The following is a 12,197-nucleotide window of genomic DNA, read 5'->3' as shown; positions in this document are numbered from 1 at the left end:
AACAGTCAATATTCCCCATCTTTTGAATTTGATCGCAAAGAATCCACAAATACTGACTCACCTTGCAGATATGATCGCATGCATATCGCTTCCCATCATGATGACACGGTAGCACATTAAAGCATCTTCCCTACTTTCTGTTTGACAGGATGAGCCGCGGTTGTTTGATCTTAACACCTAAGTACCAGCTGCCATCACGCATGAATGGCGTCTTTCCTTTCTGAACTAATGCTCGCCTTGTTGATTCGGCCAATGTGACGGGGCCCGTGTCTAATGGGTTGAGAGTAACAGGTGGACCTGGCGGAGTGGTAAAATTGGCCCACCTGAGCAGACCCATCCTGCTCCTCCTATTACAGTATATAAGGCCAGGGAGGGGGGTTTGAGTCAGACACCAGGAATAAGCAGAGGAACTAACAGCAGCTTTCTTTGGAAAGAAAGAAGGAACGGTGAGTTGAATTTGGCTGCGATGGTGAAACCACTTCTGATCAGCTGTGTAAACCCTGTCTGTGCATTTGCTATTCTGTCGTGTAGGTAATAACCATGAAAAGCATCCAATCCCTGGCTGGTATTCTTCTGGTACTCTGCTTGGTCCAGAGCAGCTGGCAGGTTCCTCTGCTGGAGGGTGACGACAGCTCAAGGTACAGAAACGACATCTAAACTGAGGAAATTATGTTTCTTTAAGGGACTTTTAGCACCACTGTGCTTGTGCTCATAGCTGACCGAATCCCAGTGAAAGTTTTGGTATAGGTGGTTAATTTTAGGCTGATTCAGGAGGAGAAGTCCCAAATAAGCCAAATCATGTGGGGCCAAACTGCAGGCTCATTGATCGATCGGCAAAATCATAACAAATGATTACTCAGACTGTATCCCAAATACAGAGGCTAAGATCTTTTTTGAAACTATATAGATCCTAAAGGCACAAAGTCATTCAAAGAAATATGTGGCAGGAGGATGATATACTGCACATCTGTCTCCAAAAGACTGTGATGCTCTCAATGTGGACCAATAGGAGTCAGACTTATCAGAAACTGCTTCACAGCTGTGGTGAAAATATGTTTGAAAGACACAGATGCTGCTTTTTATGACCCCAAATATACTAAATATAATTTATCTGCATCTTAAGTCCTGTGGAGAAATCTTCGGCCAGATATTTGAATATGAATTGTTCAAATCATATTAATGTTTAATGGGAAACAGAAGCCCTGATTTTATTCATCTTATTAGCTGTAATTGCTAGTGTAGACTGATGGTAGCCAAAGTGACTGTGATGGTCTGACCGTGTTGTCCTCTAGCTTTGAGACAGACGACACATTAGGGGACGAGCCGAGGGAGCTGTCGAACATGAAGAGACACTCGGAGGGGACGTTCTCAAACGACTACAGCAAATACCTGGAGGACAGGAAGGCGCAGGACTTTGTCCGGTGGCTGATGAACAACAAGAGGAGCGGGTCAGTGCGGGGTCTGATCAGACCAGCTCGGGGCATCACAAATGAGTTTTAAGGGCCTAAACAGGCAAGGTGGAAGACTTACTCAGACTTTTATAACAGTGTAAAAGTACTCCATCGCAAGTAAAAGTACTCATTCATTGTTAATACTGACTAATCATTGCTTAAGCAGCATTTTACTGTTGTAGCCACTTGATGTGGTTTAGCCCAGTGTGGGGGTCAGGCCCCTCCAGTGGGCTACAAGATTAATTTGATCGTGGATCAGGACAAGAAAAAGTTCTGTTACGCACATTTTGACTTTAATCTGCCTGCTAATATTGGATCATTTAGTCTGGTGCATCTGCTAACACCTCCAGAGAGGGGACCCTCTGAAAACCAGCTTCAAATCTGATGGATTTATTTATCATATTAATGATGAAATAAGCAGCATGAAGTTTAAAAAAGGCAGCATTAGCTATTATTAAGAGCTATTTAGGAGTTTAACAGGCAAAATCTTTGACCAGATTTGACTGACAGTGATCAAACCATGAGTGATGTAGATGCTGCTCAGCTCTGATTGGTGCACTGAAGCATGTGACATCACCTTTTTCCAGCTAAGCCCTGCCCACTTCAAACCAGACAAAAGAGCACAGAGAAAAACAGAAATGTCCCATTGAGGAAAATATCATTTCACCATGTGTTAAGCTATCAGACGCAGGTTCAGTCGTCCTCACTGTGTCTCACTGTGTGTTTTCAGTGCTGCAGAGAAGCGCCACGCAGACGGGACCTTCACCAGTGATGTGAGCTCTTACCTCAAGGACCAGGCAATCAAAGACTTTGTCGCCAAGCTCAAGTCTGGACAAGTCAGAAGAGAGTAGGCTGTCCCTCCTTCCTCCTTCCTCCTCCTCCTCCTCCTCCTCCTCCTACCCCTAGTGGCCTGCCTGTGTCTGATTCCACCGTGGCCAGAGAGACAGAGAGATCATGAGTCAATCACCTGCTTCTTGCGCCGCCTTTCTCCTTCCTCTGCTTGTTTTTCCTTGATGTTCTTTGTGGTCGTGCTCCAATAAATCACCTGAACTTCTCGCACTGCGTTGATTGATGTGTCACCACACTGATTGCCGGAGATGATTGACGCAAAGTGTCAACCAGCCAATCACCAAAACCACTGAGTGTTCACTTATCAGACGAATCATGATAATAAACGTGATCTTACGACAAATGCCGCACTGCAGGTGAAACATTAGAGTTCAAATGGCACCTTGTGTGACGTGCCTGTGTACATACTCAGATCTGACAGGTGGGGTGAAGCCTTCAGCAGGAGGCATGTAGATGGAAGCTTCACCAGCGATGTGAACAAGGTGCTGGACTCCATGGCTGCCAAGGAATATTTACTCTGGGTCATGACCTCCAAGCCTTCAGGAGAGAGGTAAATCTGAGTCACATGGCTGATCTGATACGTACACAACATGCTAGGCTTGGTGTGACTGTGATTTTCTCTGTTTTGCAGTAAGAAAAGACAAATGGACCAATGAGACACTCCTCAAGGACTCCCTCTGTGCTGCACACAAAGCCATATACAGGAGGAACAGAAAGCCATACTGCTTTGCATGTCGTAACGTCGACACCATGTTGACATTTGTCTTTTTTACCTTGCTGCATGTGATGCAAAGACACAAAAACTGCTACTCTTCCACAGTTTTTACGGTGCACCAGAGAGAAGGAATGAAAACGAGGGCGTATTTTTTCTACAAACAAATTATTTTCTATATTTTTAAAGTGAAAACAAGAACACAAAAAGTGAAATCTCAGGTAGGCCTATAGAAAACACATGTAGTGTTGCTGGTTTTCATTGCATATTATTAATCCGCACTGCTAAATAAAGCCTGTCATTGTGTGTTTGTGGTGTTATTTTTAGACTTCAGATAGACGTCTCTCTTCATAAGAGGTGCACAGTTGAGAGTTCAGAGTAAAAAGGCAGACAGAAGGTAACACACCTGGGAAGAGGGAACAGGAAAGCAGGCAAGAAAAAACTGGAAAATACTTTAGTTAGGAGTCTCAGATGTTAGCGCCTGGCTGAACGGACAACTCAATGAATACTGGGTGGAAAGCTGGTCCTTAAAGACTGGCAGCAGGTGAGTCTGATGAGGTGAGGTCAGGTGAGGAGGAGGAGGAGGAGGAGGAGGAGGAGGAGGAGGAGGAGGAGGAGAAGGAGGCGGCAGGAGCAGACCTGCAAGCCACACCCTGCAGTAACACCTACACCACAAACAGAAGGGGGGACAGAAAACACAACAGGACAAGGGTCGCTGTGGACTTTACATTACAACATTTAGTTACAGGTTAGATGATGAACTACATTCAAAACATCATCTCATAAGATATCTGTAACCAGGAAAAGCCACAATTCACAACGCAGCTAAGTGCAACAGCTTCCTCCTACTGTTTCTCAATGCAGTCACTGTAAAGGAGGATGGCGGTCTCTCCGGGAGCAGCGTGGGTCAGAGATACAGGCCTGGATCCCCGTTTCTCTGCCACTGGGAGGCTAGAGGAGCTTCAGCCTGAGGGTGCAGGGTGCTCTCTGCTCTCTGTCTCCCGTGAGGCTAAAGACACGGAGCTCCTGAGGTCAAAGGTGGCGAGCGCACAACTGAAGCTGAAGACTTGTATAGAATAACTCCGGGGATTACAAGATGGTACAATGCTGAAAAAATATCTATACATAGCAGTGCAGTGAGAAAGGAATATCCTATGTTAGCATCCCCGCTGACCTCTGACCTCCCTGTGGACAAGAGCAAGCACAGAGATCAATAAAGAACCGCATGGTTTCAGCAGTTTCTTTAACATCTTTATTTATGCTCTCACTCGCTCGCTCGCTCGCTCTCGTTCTCGTGAAACAAATCACATTATAACAACAGATCTGAACTGATAGTCTTCTATACAGGTGACTTAAATTATTGAACAGAAAGTGTACAGCTAGCACTACCAAATTTAAGGCAGAATTCCACACAGAAGTGGTCAAAATACGTGATATTGATATAATTTTGACCCATTATTAGTTTCTCTAGTCAACTAAGAACCATCAATTAGACAATGGGAAAAGAACATCTACAACAAAAACCTGCCTTCAACACTGACGTCATGTTAGTATTATATTAGTAACATTTTACATGAATAAAATATACTATGTATTATACATTGTTAAGACTCTTTACCTTTTATTACATGTTGCCCTTCCCAGAAAAAGGGTATTATTGCATCTCTAGAAGTAACCATGGTCCTGCAGCGGGACAGTCAAGTCTGTTTCACCGTCATGCAGGTGTTCTTTTAAAAACAATTAGCTTCAGATGCTAACACATCGAGGGTCATTTGGATAGGAGATCACATGTCCATGGATGACACTTACTGACAAGTTGACAGAGAGTATGAAGGTGGAAAACACAGAGCTTTCTGTACAGTCACCCTAAAGTTCAGCATTTGCAAATTTCAGTTTTTAAAAAGCCAAGGCCAAGGAGCTGGAGATACTGAAAGTACCCGAACTATGCCGCCATGCTAGCTTGAAAAGTTTCCAATAAGCTGCCCCCGAAAAATACTGTCCTCAAAGGAATAGTGTGTTTTGGGAAACATGCTTATTTGCTTTCTTGCGCTATACAAACGAGAAGTGCTTATTAGCTAGTTTTTAGCAAACTTGGACACAGCCCGGCCAGCCGTTTCACCCCTTTCAGTCTTGCGCTAAGCTAAGTTAGCCCGCTGCTGCTGGCTCGAGCTTCAGCGCAGACCTGTCGATCTTCTCGTCCAAATCTGAGCCAGAAAACGAATAAGTGCATTTCCCAGAACGTCAAACTGTTCCTCTCACTCATTTGGGGAAATGCTTTACTGGAGGAGAGACGTTTAGTTGCAATGGAGAAGACTCTGGAGTGATATGAGCTGTCACTGTCACAAAAACATTTACATATACAGAATATAGAAAATGTATATTTCATACTTCCAAAAAATCACTAGATTCGCTATAGAGCCAACTCTGTAAGATACCAGTGAACTAGATTAGTATCGGCAAATATCTACTCTTTAGGTTGTCTATTGTGAGGTGCATCAGCGGCATTCAATACTGCGCACTAAATCCACACACTGTGGCAGGTTTTTAAAAGGACGGCTTGTAGTCGTTTGAAAAATATAAAAACATACAAAATACAAATAAAGTAGATTTAAAAACGGTTTAAAATTTTTAATTGGCCCATTGACGCAGCAGTTGCTGTAAGTGTCATATAATTCTGCCTTCGCTCTGTTGCTGGTATCACCAAACATTGATATACATAGAAAAAGAACACGAATGTGTCTCGGTTCCTCGTGTTAATACTGTTTCTAACAAATTTTTCTTTGTTTTACACAACTTGCACACAGACTTACATGACAAAAACACAGTGTAGCACAGTACAAAGGTGGCTGAGTGTGGCACGGTATAGTTTTTTTGTTTTTTGATCTACTCATTGACAGCACAGTGGCACCGCCAGTATGTGTCATCACAAACTTGTCTCCCTGTCCAAGCTCTTCTCATGCCTCCGGCGTTTGTGTCGCTTTTCGCCGCCACTGGAACCACTGCACCACAAAAAAAACAACAACAAAAAAAAAAGTAAACCGAGCGAAATCTTAAAAAGGGCAACTTGATAGAGCTTCATGCTTTGCACGACAGATGCATTTTCAAAAACTAAAGTGCACAGTGCAGACGACACAGCATGCAAACTCGTCTCTTGAAGCTCAACAGCACTTCAACATCCTGTGACGTTGAAACACACCAGCGGGCTGATTTTACAACATGCACAATAACATGCACACCCAAGCCATGCTGTGTTCCACCGACATCCACTTATTACTGATTTATCTTATCCAATCCAAGCCTGCAGCGCGGACTGCAGCGTTTTCGTCATGCAGCGGCCATCAGCACTAAACACAGGACGAGACTCTCCGTGCCGACAGGGACTGGGAACGACTTACCTTTGGGGTATCAGCTTCTGAGAGGTTAGGAAGGGGAGCTTGGGGGTGGAATGGAATGAGAGAGGCAGGCAGGAGACACTATGTTAGTCTACTCTGTGGGAACTCTGCGAGGGCAGGGCAGCCCTTAGATAAACCCTCTTTATCCAAACATACTAGCTCCTCAGTTTCCTGGAAAAATATAAAGTAAATGTTCCATAACTTTTCAATAATAAACACCTGCCACTGCTTGCTTAGACACCATTTCCCACTTGAAAACACACATTGGACTCAGGAGGTTCATGTCCTTTGATGTATTCTGTGATATCTGGGAGGAAGGTGGATGAAGAGGCTAACCTTTTAGCGCTTGGTTCCTTCTTAGCGCTCTCAGTGGGGTTGACGCTCTTCCACACGTTCCCAAATGACCCTTTGGACATCTCGTCGGTGATGTTCACTGTGGCTGGGTCACTCCTGCACAAACACACAGAAAGAAAATTAAATATGATTTCACTTTGCAAGGGAAGTTTTCTGCGAAGAAACACACACAGGCTGAGGACGACAGGAGTTTTAAAGGATTCAGCCTCACACTTAATTGATCAGTAGTATGCACTGTTATAGATTGAACTACCATTAAAATTAGCTTCACCATAAATGCTGAAACATGGATTATTCTACTTTTACTTTGGAAACTTTAACGCAGAATATGATTAAAGATCAAAATGACTTACTTGTAGTTTCCCTCCAGTGGCACTTGTACGATGCCCTCTTCCTCTGCAATGATGCTGTGCTCCTCCTGAACAAACAGACAACATGTAAAACACTGCGTGGACAGCAGCTGTGGTGGAGACACAAAGCAGTCACAGTCTATTCCTGCACCTCTTGTTGTGCGTCCTCCAGCTTCTTCTTCTTCCACTCTGGCATCAGGTCGTCCAGCCAGCTCAGTTCTCTCTTGGTGAAGATGAAGTCCAGCAGCTTACGAATGAACACCAGGGCCAAGACCTGAAGCAGCCCAAATCAACCAATCATGATGCGTTCAGCACACAAGCACACACGCACATGCAAATACACTCCAGTTACCATCATGGGGAAGACGATGGCAGCCTTGGAGGTCTTGATCACCCAGAGCAGGACCAAGCAGCTGAGCTGGATGATAGTGAAGAGGTGCACCTTCCTCAGTGGGACGTGGCGAAGGTAGATGAAGTCCGGCTGATGTTTGGCCGGCATGCTGAACAGCTTTATACGGTCAAAGAACTGCGCAGGTACAAACAGACAGTCCATTTAAGAGGGCATCCTGCACCTTCTCTCCATCGGTTCTTCTAATGAGACACTGAGTCTGTGCTCACCTGGATGCCTCTGAGCGAGGAGGCTCCCATGTACAGAAAGACTCCATACAGCACAGGCATGGGGATGAACTGGAGACAGACAGATTACTGTTCAGGAACAGGACTAACACTACTGGTGTGTGATTCTTTTTATATATATTTCCCTGAAAAAATCATGAAAGGAAAGAAAACTGAGTCCTCTGACCTTTAGCACAGAGGTCATGAAGACGGAGCAGCCCATCAGGGTGAAGATCATGAGGCCGGTGAAGCGCTGCTCTCGGATGCCCAGGAACTTGGGCTGCTCCCCGGGGGCCGAGCACTCCGACTCCAGCTTCAGGCTGTTGACGTGGGAGATGGAGAGCACGGTGGCCGCCACGAACCACGGCAGGCCCATCACCGAGCACACGCCCAGCATCACTCCCACCACAAACAGGTCCAGGTGGTAGCCGCAGCCTTTCTGGAGATTGACAAGAAGACGGCAAAAGGTTTGTTACACGTACAAGTAATGCAACCAATTCTCTGCATCAGTGAGAGCAGCTGATTTACAAACATAAGTGTGTTCAGAAGGCACTCATGCAGCTATTTGTGCTGTGTAGGAGTCCTGAAATACCTTCAGTTTGTGCTCCTTCCTGTTGATAATGACGGCTGTGATCTGCTGGTCCATGAAGATGAGGATGGTGCAGAGCAGAGCAGGGATGAAGGTGATGATGGTGGTCCACCAGGGGTTGGGCCCCACAGGGTTTATGAGCCAGCCACGATCGTCCCTGGTTGGCTGAGGAGAGCGAGATGAAGCGAGATTCTTATTCAGCTACGTACAGGACATAACGAACAGTTTGAAGTAAGGTTTGGATTGCAGGACTTTTACTTCTCATGGAGTATTTTCAGGGTGGTACTTAAAACCAGAATATCCAAACAATACTGTGCGTTCATTGTCCCACAGTCGTTTTCATTTGAAGATCTAAAGTAAAAGGACGGTGTAAAACAGATGCACACAGCAGCTTTTCAGAAGGGAGGCTTTCATGTGGACTCACTTTGAACTTGTTGGGGACCTGTAATTTGGGCGAGGGGATCCCCAAGGCATAATCTACCAAGACCATGGTGAGGATGGTGATGAAAACAGCAAAGTCGCTGATGATGGCCCGCACCTGAAGGGAACAAAGAGACACACACTCTTCAGACAGCGTCCACCTCTGCAGGTGCAGGATCAAAAAAACACACCGAAGGCAAACATCACACACAATTTATGCAGACTCCACCGATTTCGTGTGAATATATGTGATCGTCTCTCCCAGGAGTTAATATCTGTTCATGCATCCTCTTTATATTTCTGTTTGTTACCCTGCTGTGTATTAATACAAATGTCTTTTGTATGTTTTCACATCAGCAGCAGTCATCACCACAAGGTGGCGCCGGTCGACCACTGATGAGCGTCAGCATCACGCCACATATTACGCTCATGAGTGTCATCTCAATGATAAATCATAGAAATTGCAGGCATAGAGCGGCCACGCACACACTGCAGGATTTCTGCTGTGTCATGAAACAACCAATAGATGGCAGCACAATCTAAAATGACAGACAGAAGCAAAGTCGGCAGGGACACCGATTTCAGTGTAATTCCAGTCCCACGGCAAAATGAGTAAATGGAGGAGTGTAAAATTAATGAGGCGGGTTTCAGTTTGCAGCTTCAAGAACACAAGAAAACAAGAACTCTTGCTCCTACATCGAAGTGTTCGTGTGGTATTTAGGGTGTCTGGAGTGCCATACGTGCCTTGGTGGGGAAGTAGCGGCTCGTCTTGAACTCCTTGAGGAAGGCGGACATGAAGACGGTGGAGAAGAAGAGGACCACGCACCAGAAGAGGACGTCGGGGATGTAGGGGCCGTGGGGGCCGCAGGCGCTGCCCTCGAACTCCCCATGCAACATCTCGCACTCCTACTGGCACCAGAGGACACGTGATGATGATGACGATCAGGATGGCGAGCGTGAGGAGGACGGGGATAATGGGGCCAGTAATAATGATGGCAGTGAAGATGATGGTAGTGAATTAGTGAAGTCTGAATATCAACAGTGTGGTACATTCAGTATTGATTTCCTCAGTGCTCTGTGCTTTAAATATCTGCATAGTGCATGATTCATCCATTTGCACACAATCCCAACACCCCTCTGTGACCCTGCCCAACTAGATGTTACTATACGCCTCACAAGCACGTGTGGGAGTGACGCAGCACGCCGCCACTGCCATGATTGATTTGTGTGTGACAGCGAGAGAAATCCGCTCTTCACACTGCATCTCCACGCTCATTCAGCACGGCTAAATCCTGTGAAATCCTGCCCACACGTTCTTAATCCCAGCCTAGACTTATGACGCTCCTTGATGGAGCAAAGTGAGACCAGAGACGGTGCCAGAGACGGCGAGAAATATCCCCAACTTTCAAGGGTATTTTGTTTGTGGGTTAAGTTTGAAGGCTGGCAACTGCGATGAGATGTGCTATTTCTGTCAGCATTAGCATTTCCACTGCTCTGCCTTCACAGCCTCAACATCCACATCTTTACCCATCATTAGAAGTGTACTCCTGTTTCCTCCTCGAGTCCGTAAATAACCCTCATGAGTGTCAAGGGTTCCTCCTTTACCTTGACCTCCAGCGTGGTCCAGTTGACCTGGGAGGCCGTGATGTTTCTCTCCTCCCAGTACCGCAGGGTTTCATTGCTGGGGTTCCTGGGCTCCACGCACGCACACCTACAGAGGATATTTTTATTTTGTTTTTTTAATAATACACTATAATAGTAACAATTTGAATGATTTTTAATATCTAGGACTGCATAGACAGTATATACTGAAAGTAGCATGAAAAATGAGGTTTATTTTGCTGTTTTCAGCTCCTCAGATGTGGATATTTGCTGGGTTTGTGAGTGTTCTAGGATATTAAACTTTAGAGCCCAAACAATGAATTTAATAATGAAATCATTAGCTGCAGCCCTGCAATGTTCCCTTCAACGCTTCTGAAATGTTCAGCCATCACCACGAAGAGACCTGCTCTGCTGGCATGTTATGAAACTAAATGTCAGCATCCCCTGCTGTTCACGACACCACAACAGAAGCCCACAGACGGAGCTCTTGGCTTCAAACAGCCACTAGCCAGCTTACAGTATGTAGCAGGATAATGCACAATGCTCCTGACACACACTCAACATGGGATTATTCACCATAAAGCAAAACCCATTACAGGAAAACTGAACAGTGTGTCTACCGCGCCACAGCAACATCTGTCGTCTGGTGACGCCGCGAAACACTTGAGCGTAAAATATGATGATTTGTAGGCAAGTTCTGAAGTATAAGGGCATCTTTTTAATGATTGTTAAGTGGGCGTTCATTAAAGATGGATGAGTCACAGTAAATCTTACTCTACCTCTATAAACTGTCAAAGTAGTGAAAAATGCTACTTCAAATGACTTTTTACCCAACAGTCCAAAACTAAAATTGGGATTAAACAAACAAACAAAAAGCACAACTTGGGGATTTCAACAGAGTGCTTACCAGTACTGTGTGAGCTTCTGAAGGTTGTTGTTTTTATTGATGGGGTAGTGAACCCCCAGGTGGAGCAGCTTCTCCAGAGCCTCGTAGATGAAGATGATGCAGATCAGCGCAGCGAAAGCTTCCTCTGTGAAGCGTGTGATGTAACAGACAAGCGAGCTGGCATCGGTGGCCACCAACAGCAGACAGAAGAAGGCCGTCCACAGGCCAATACAGGCCCTCAGGGAGAGGTAGGAGAGGCCGTATTCCCTGAGGGAGACAGGACACACACGCACACACAAGGTATAAGCAATTAGATATGACATCTCTATTCAAGCAGCAGACACACATCCAGCATCCACAGCGAAATAATCCACTGTAACCAAAACACGATATGTGAGGAGGAAAAGAAGATGACCTACTTGCAGAATTTGAAGAGGATTTTCTCAAAGACAAGAACAGGCCCCGTGCTGCCCAGGATGGTGAGGGGCTGACCGGCAAAAAGAGAGTAGGCGATCCCAGTCATGGAGGCCCCAAACAGGGACTCGATCGCACTCTGAAAACACAGGAAATCACGCTCTCGTTCAACTGCTTCACACAGTCAAACACATGCGAAGCTCACGCTGACAAAGCTAGCGTGCTCATGTTCAGAGAGCAGGTGCAGAGAGCCAAAGTAAACTGGAAGTTCAAGGTTTACTGCAAATATCTAAAAATCCAGCCTTGGAACAACATTTCATTTGTCTAGATATCACTCAAAACAACTTGTTTCAGCTTGATGCTGACACTAGATCAGATCAGGGCAGACAGACGCTGTCCTAGAGCCACGCTGCTAGCAGGGATACAAACACTGCACAGGCTTAATGAAGCATAGAAGTTGTTAATGAAAGTGATGGAAAGTGGAGCAACATTAGAAATTCAAGTGAGAGTGAGTGTTTCCTTGACTCAGCAACTAGTTTCAAGGTGTCATTGAGCAAGATGTG

General features: G+C 45.4%; 2 protein-coding genes across 8 annotated transcripts in view; one reads left to right on the top strand and one right to left on the bottom strand.

Moving 5' to 3' along the window:
• Positions 1 to 406: 406 nt before the first annotated feature.
• On the top strand, positions 407 to 2,956 carry LOC139352061 (glucagon-1-like). The gene is made up of 6 exons (XM_070994108.1): positions 407 to 446; positions 532 to 638; positions 1,293 to 1,448; positions 2,182 to 2,298; positions 2,713 to 2,850; positions 2,932 to 2,956. The coding sequence occupies exons 2-6, from the start codon at positions 541 to 543 to the stop codon at positions 2,954 to 2,956; spliced, it is 534 nt and encodes a 177-aa protein (XP_070850209.1). The 5' UTR covers positions 407 to 446; positions 532 to 540.
• A 1,285-nt stretch (positions 2,957 to 4,241) lies between these two features.
• LOC139352056 (sodium-driven chloride bicarbonate exchanger-like) overlaps positions 4,242 to 12,197 on the bottom strand; it is a 36,084-nt gene continuing 28,128 nt past the window's right edge. For 3 of the 7 annotated variants that reach the window (XM_070994099.1, XM_070994100.1, XM_070994101.1), the window contains 14 exons: positions 11,640 to 11,773; positions 11,242 to 11,487; positions 10,338 to 10,443; positions 9,477 to 9,638; positions 8,737 to 8,850; positions 8,316 to 8,477; positions 7,911 to 8,162; positions 7,727 to 7,795; positions 7,461 to 7,634; positions 7,260 to 7,382; positions 7,112 to 7,176; positions 6,741 to 6,854; positions 6,408 to 6,445; positions 4,242 to 6,011 (listed from right to left, as the gene is read on the bottom strand). In XM_070994099.1, the coding sequence (XP_070850200.1) occupies positions 6,433 to 6,445; positions 6,741 to 6,854; positions 7,112 to 7,176; positions 7,260 to 7,382; positions 7,461 to 7,634; positions 7,727 to 7,795; positions 7,911 to 8,162; positions 8,316 to 8,477; positions 8,737 to 8,850; positions 9,477 to 9,638; positions 10,338 to 10,443; positions 11,242 to 11,487; positions 11,640 to 11,773 (1,734 nt within the window). In that variant the 3' untranslated portion in view covers positions 4,242 to 6,011; positions 6,408 to 6,432. Of the gene's footprint in view, positions 6,012 to 6,407; positions 6,446 to 6,740; positions 6,855 to 7,111; positions 7,177 to 7,247; positions 7,383 to 7,460; positions 7,635 to 7,726; positions 7,796 to 7,910; positions 8,163 to 8,315; positions 8,478 to 8,736; positions 8,851 to 9,476; positions 9,639 to 10,337; positions 10,444 to 11,241; positions 11,488 to 11,639; positions 11,774 to 12,197 lie in introns of those variants that run through there. The other 4 variants (XM_070994095.1, XM_070994096.1, XM_070994097.1 and 1 more) reach the window with 2 other exon arrangements.

This window comes from Chaetodon trifascialis, chromosome 24 (assembly GCF_039877785.1).
Source record: "Chaetodon trifascialis isolate fChaTrf1 chromosome 24, fChaTrf1.hap1, whole genome shotgun sequence".
Classification (NCBI taxonomy): Eukaryota; Metazoa; Chordata; class Actinopteri; order Chaetodontiformes; family Chaetodontidae; genus Chaetodon; species Chaetodon trifascialis.
The sequence above is the reverse complement of the archived record's forward strand: the minus strand, read 5'-3'. Positions and strand labels throughout refer to the sequence as shown.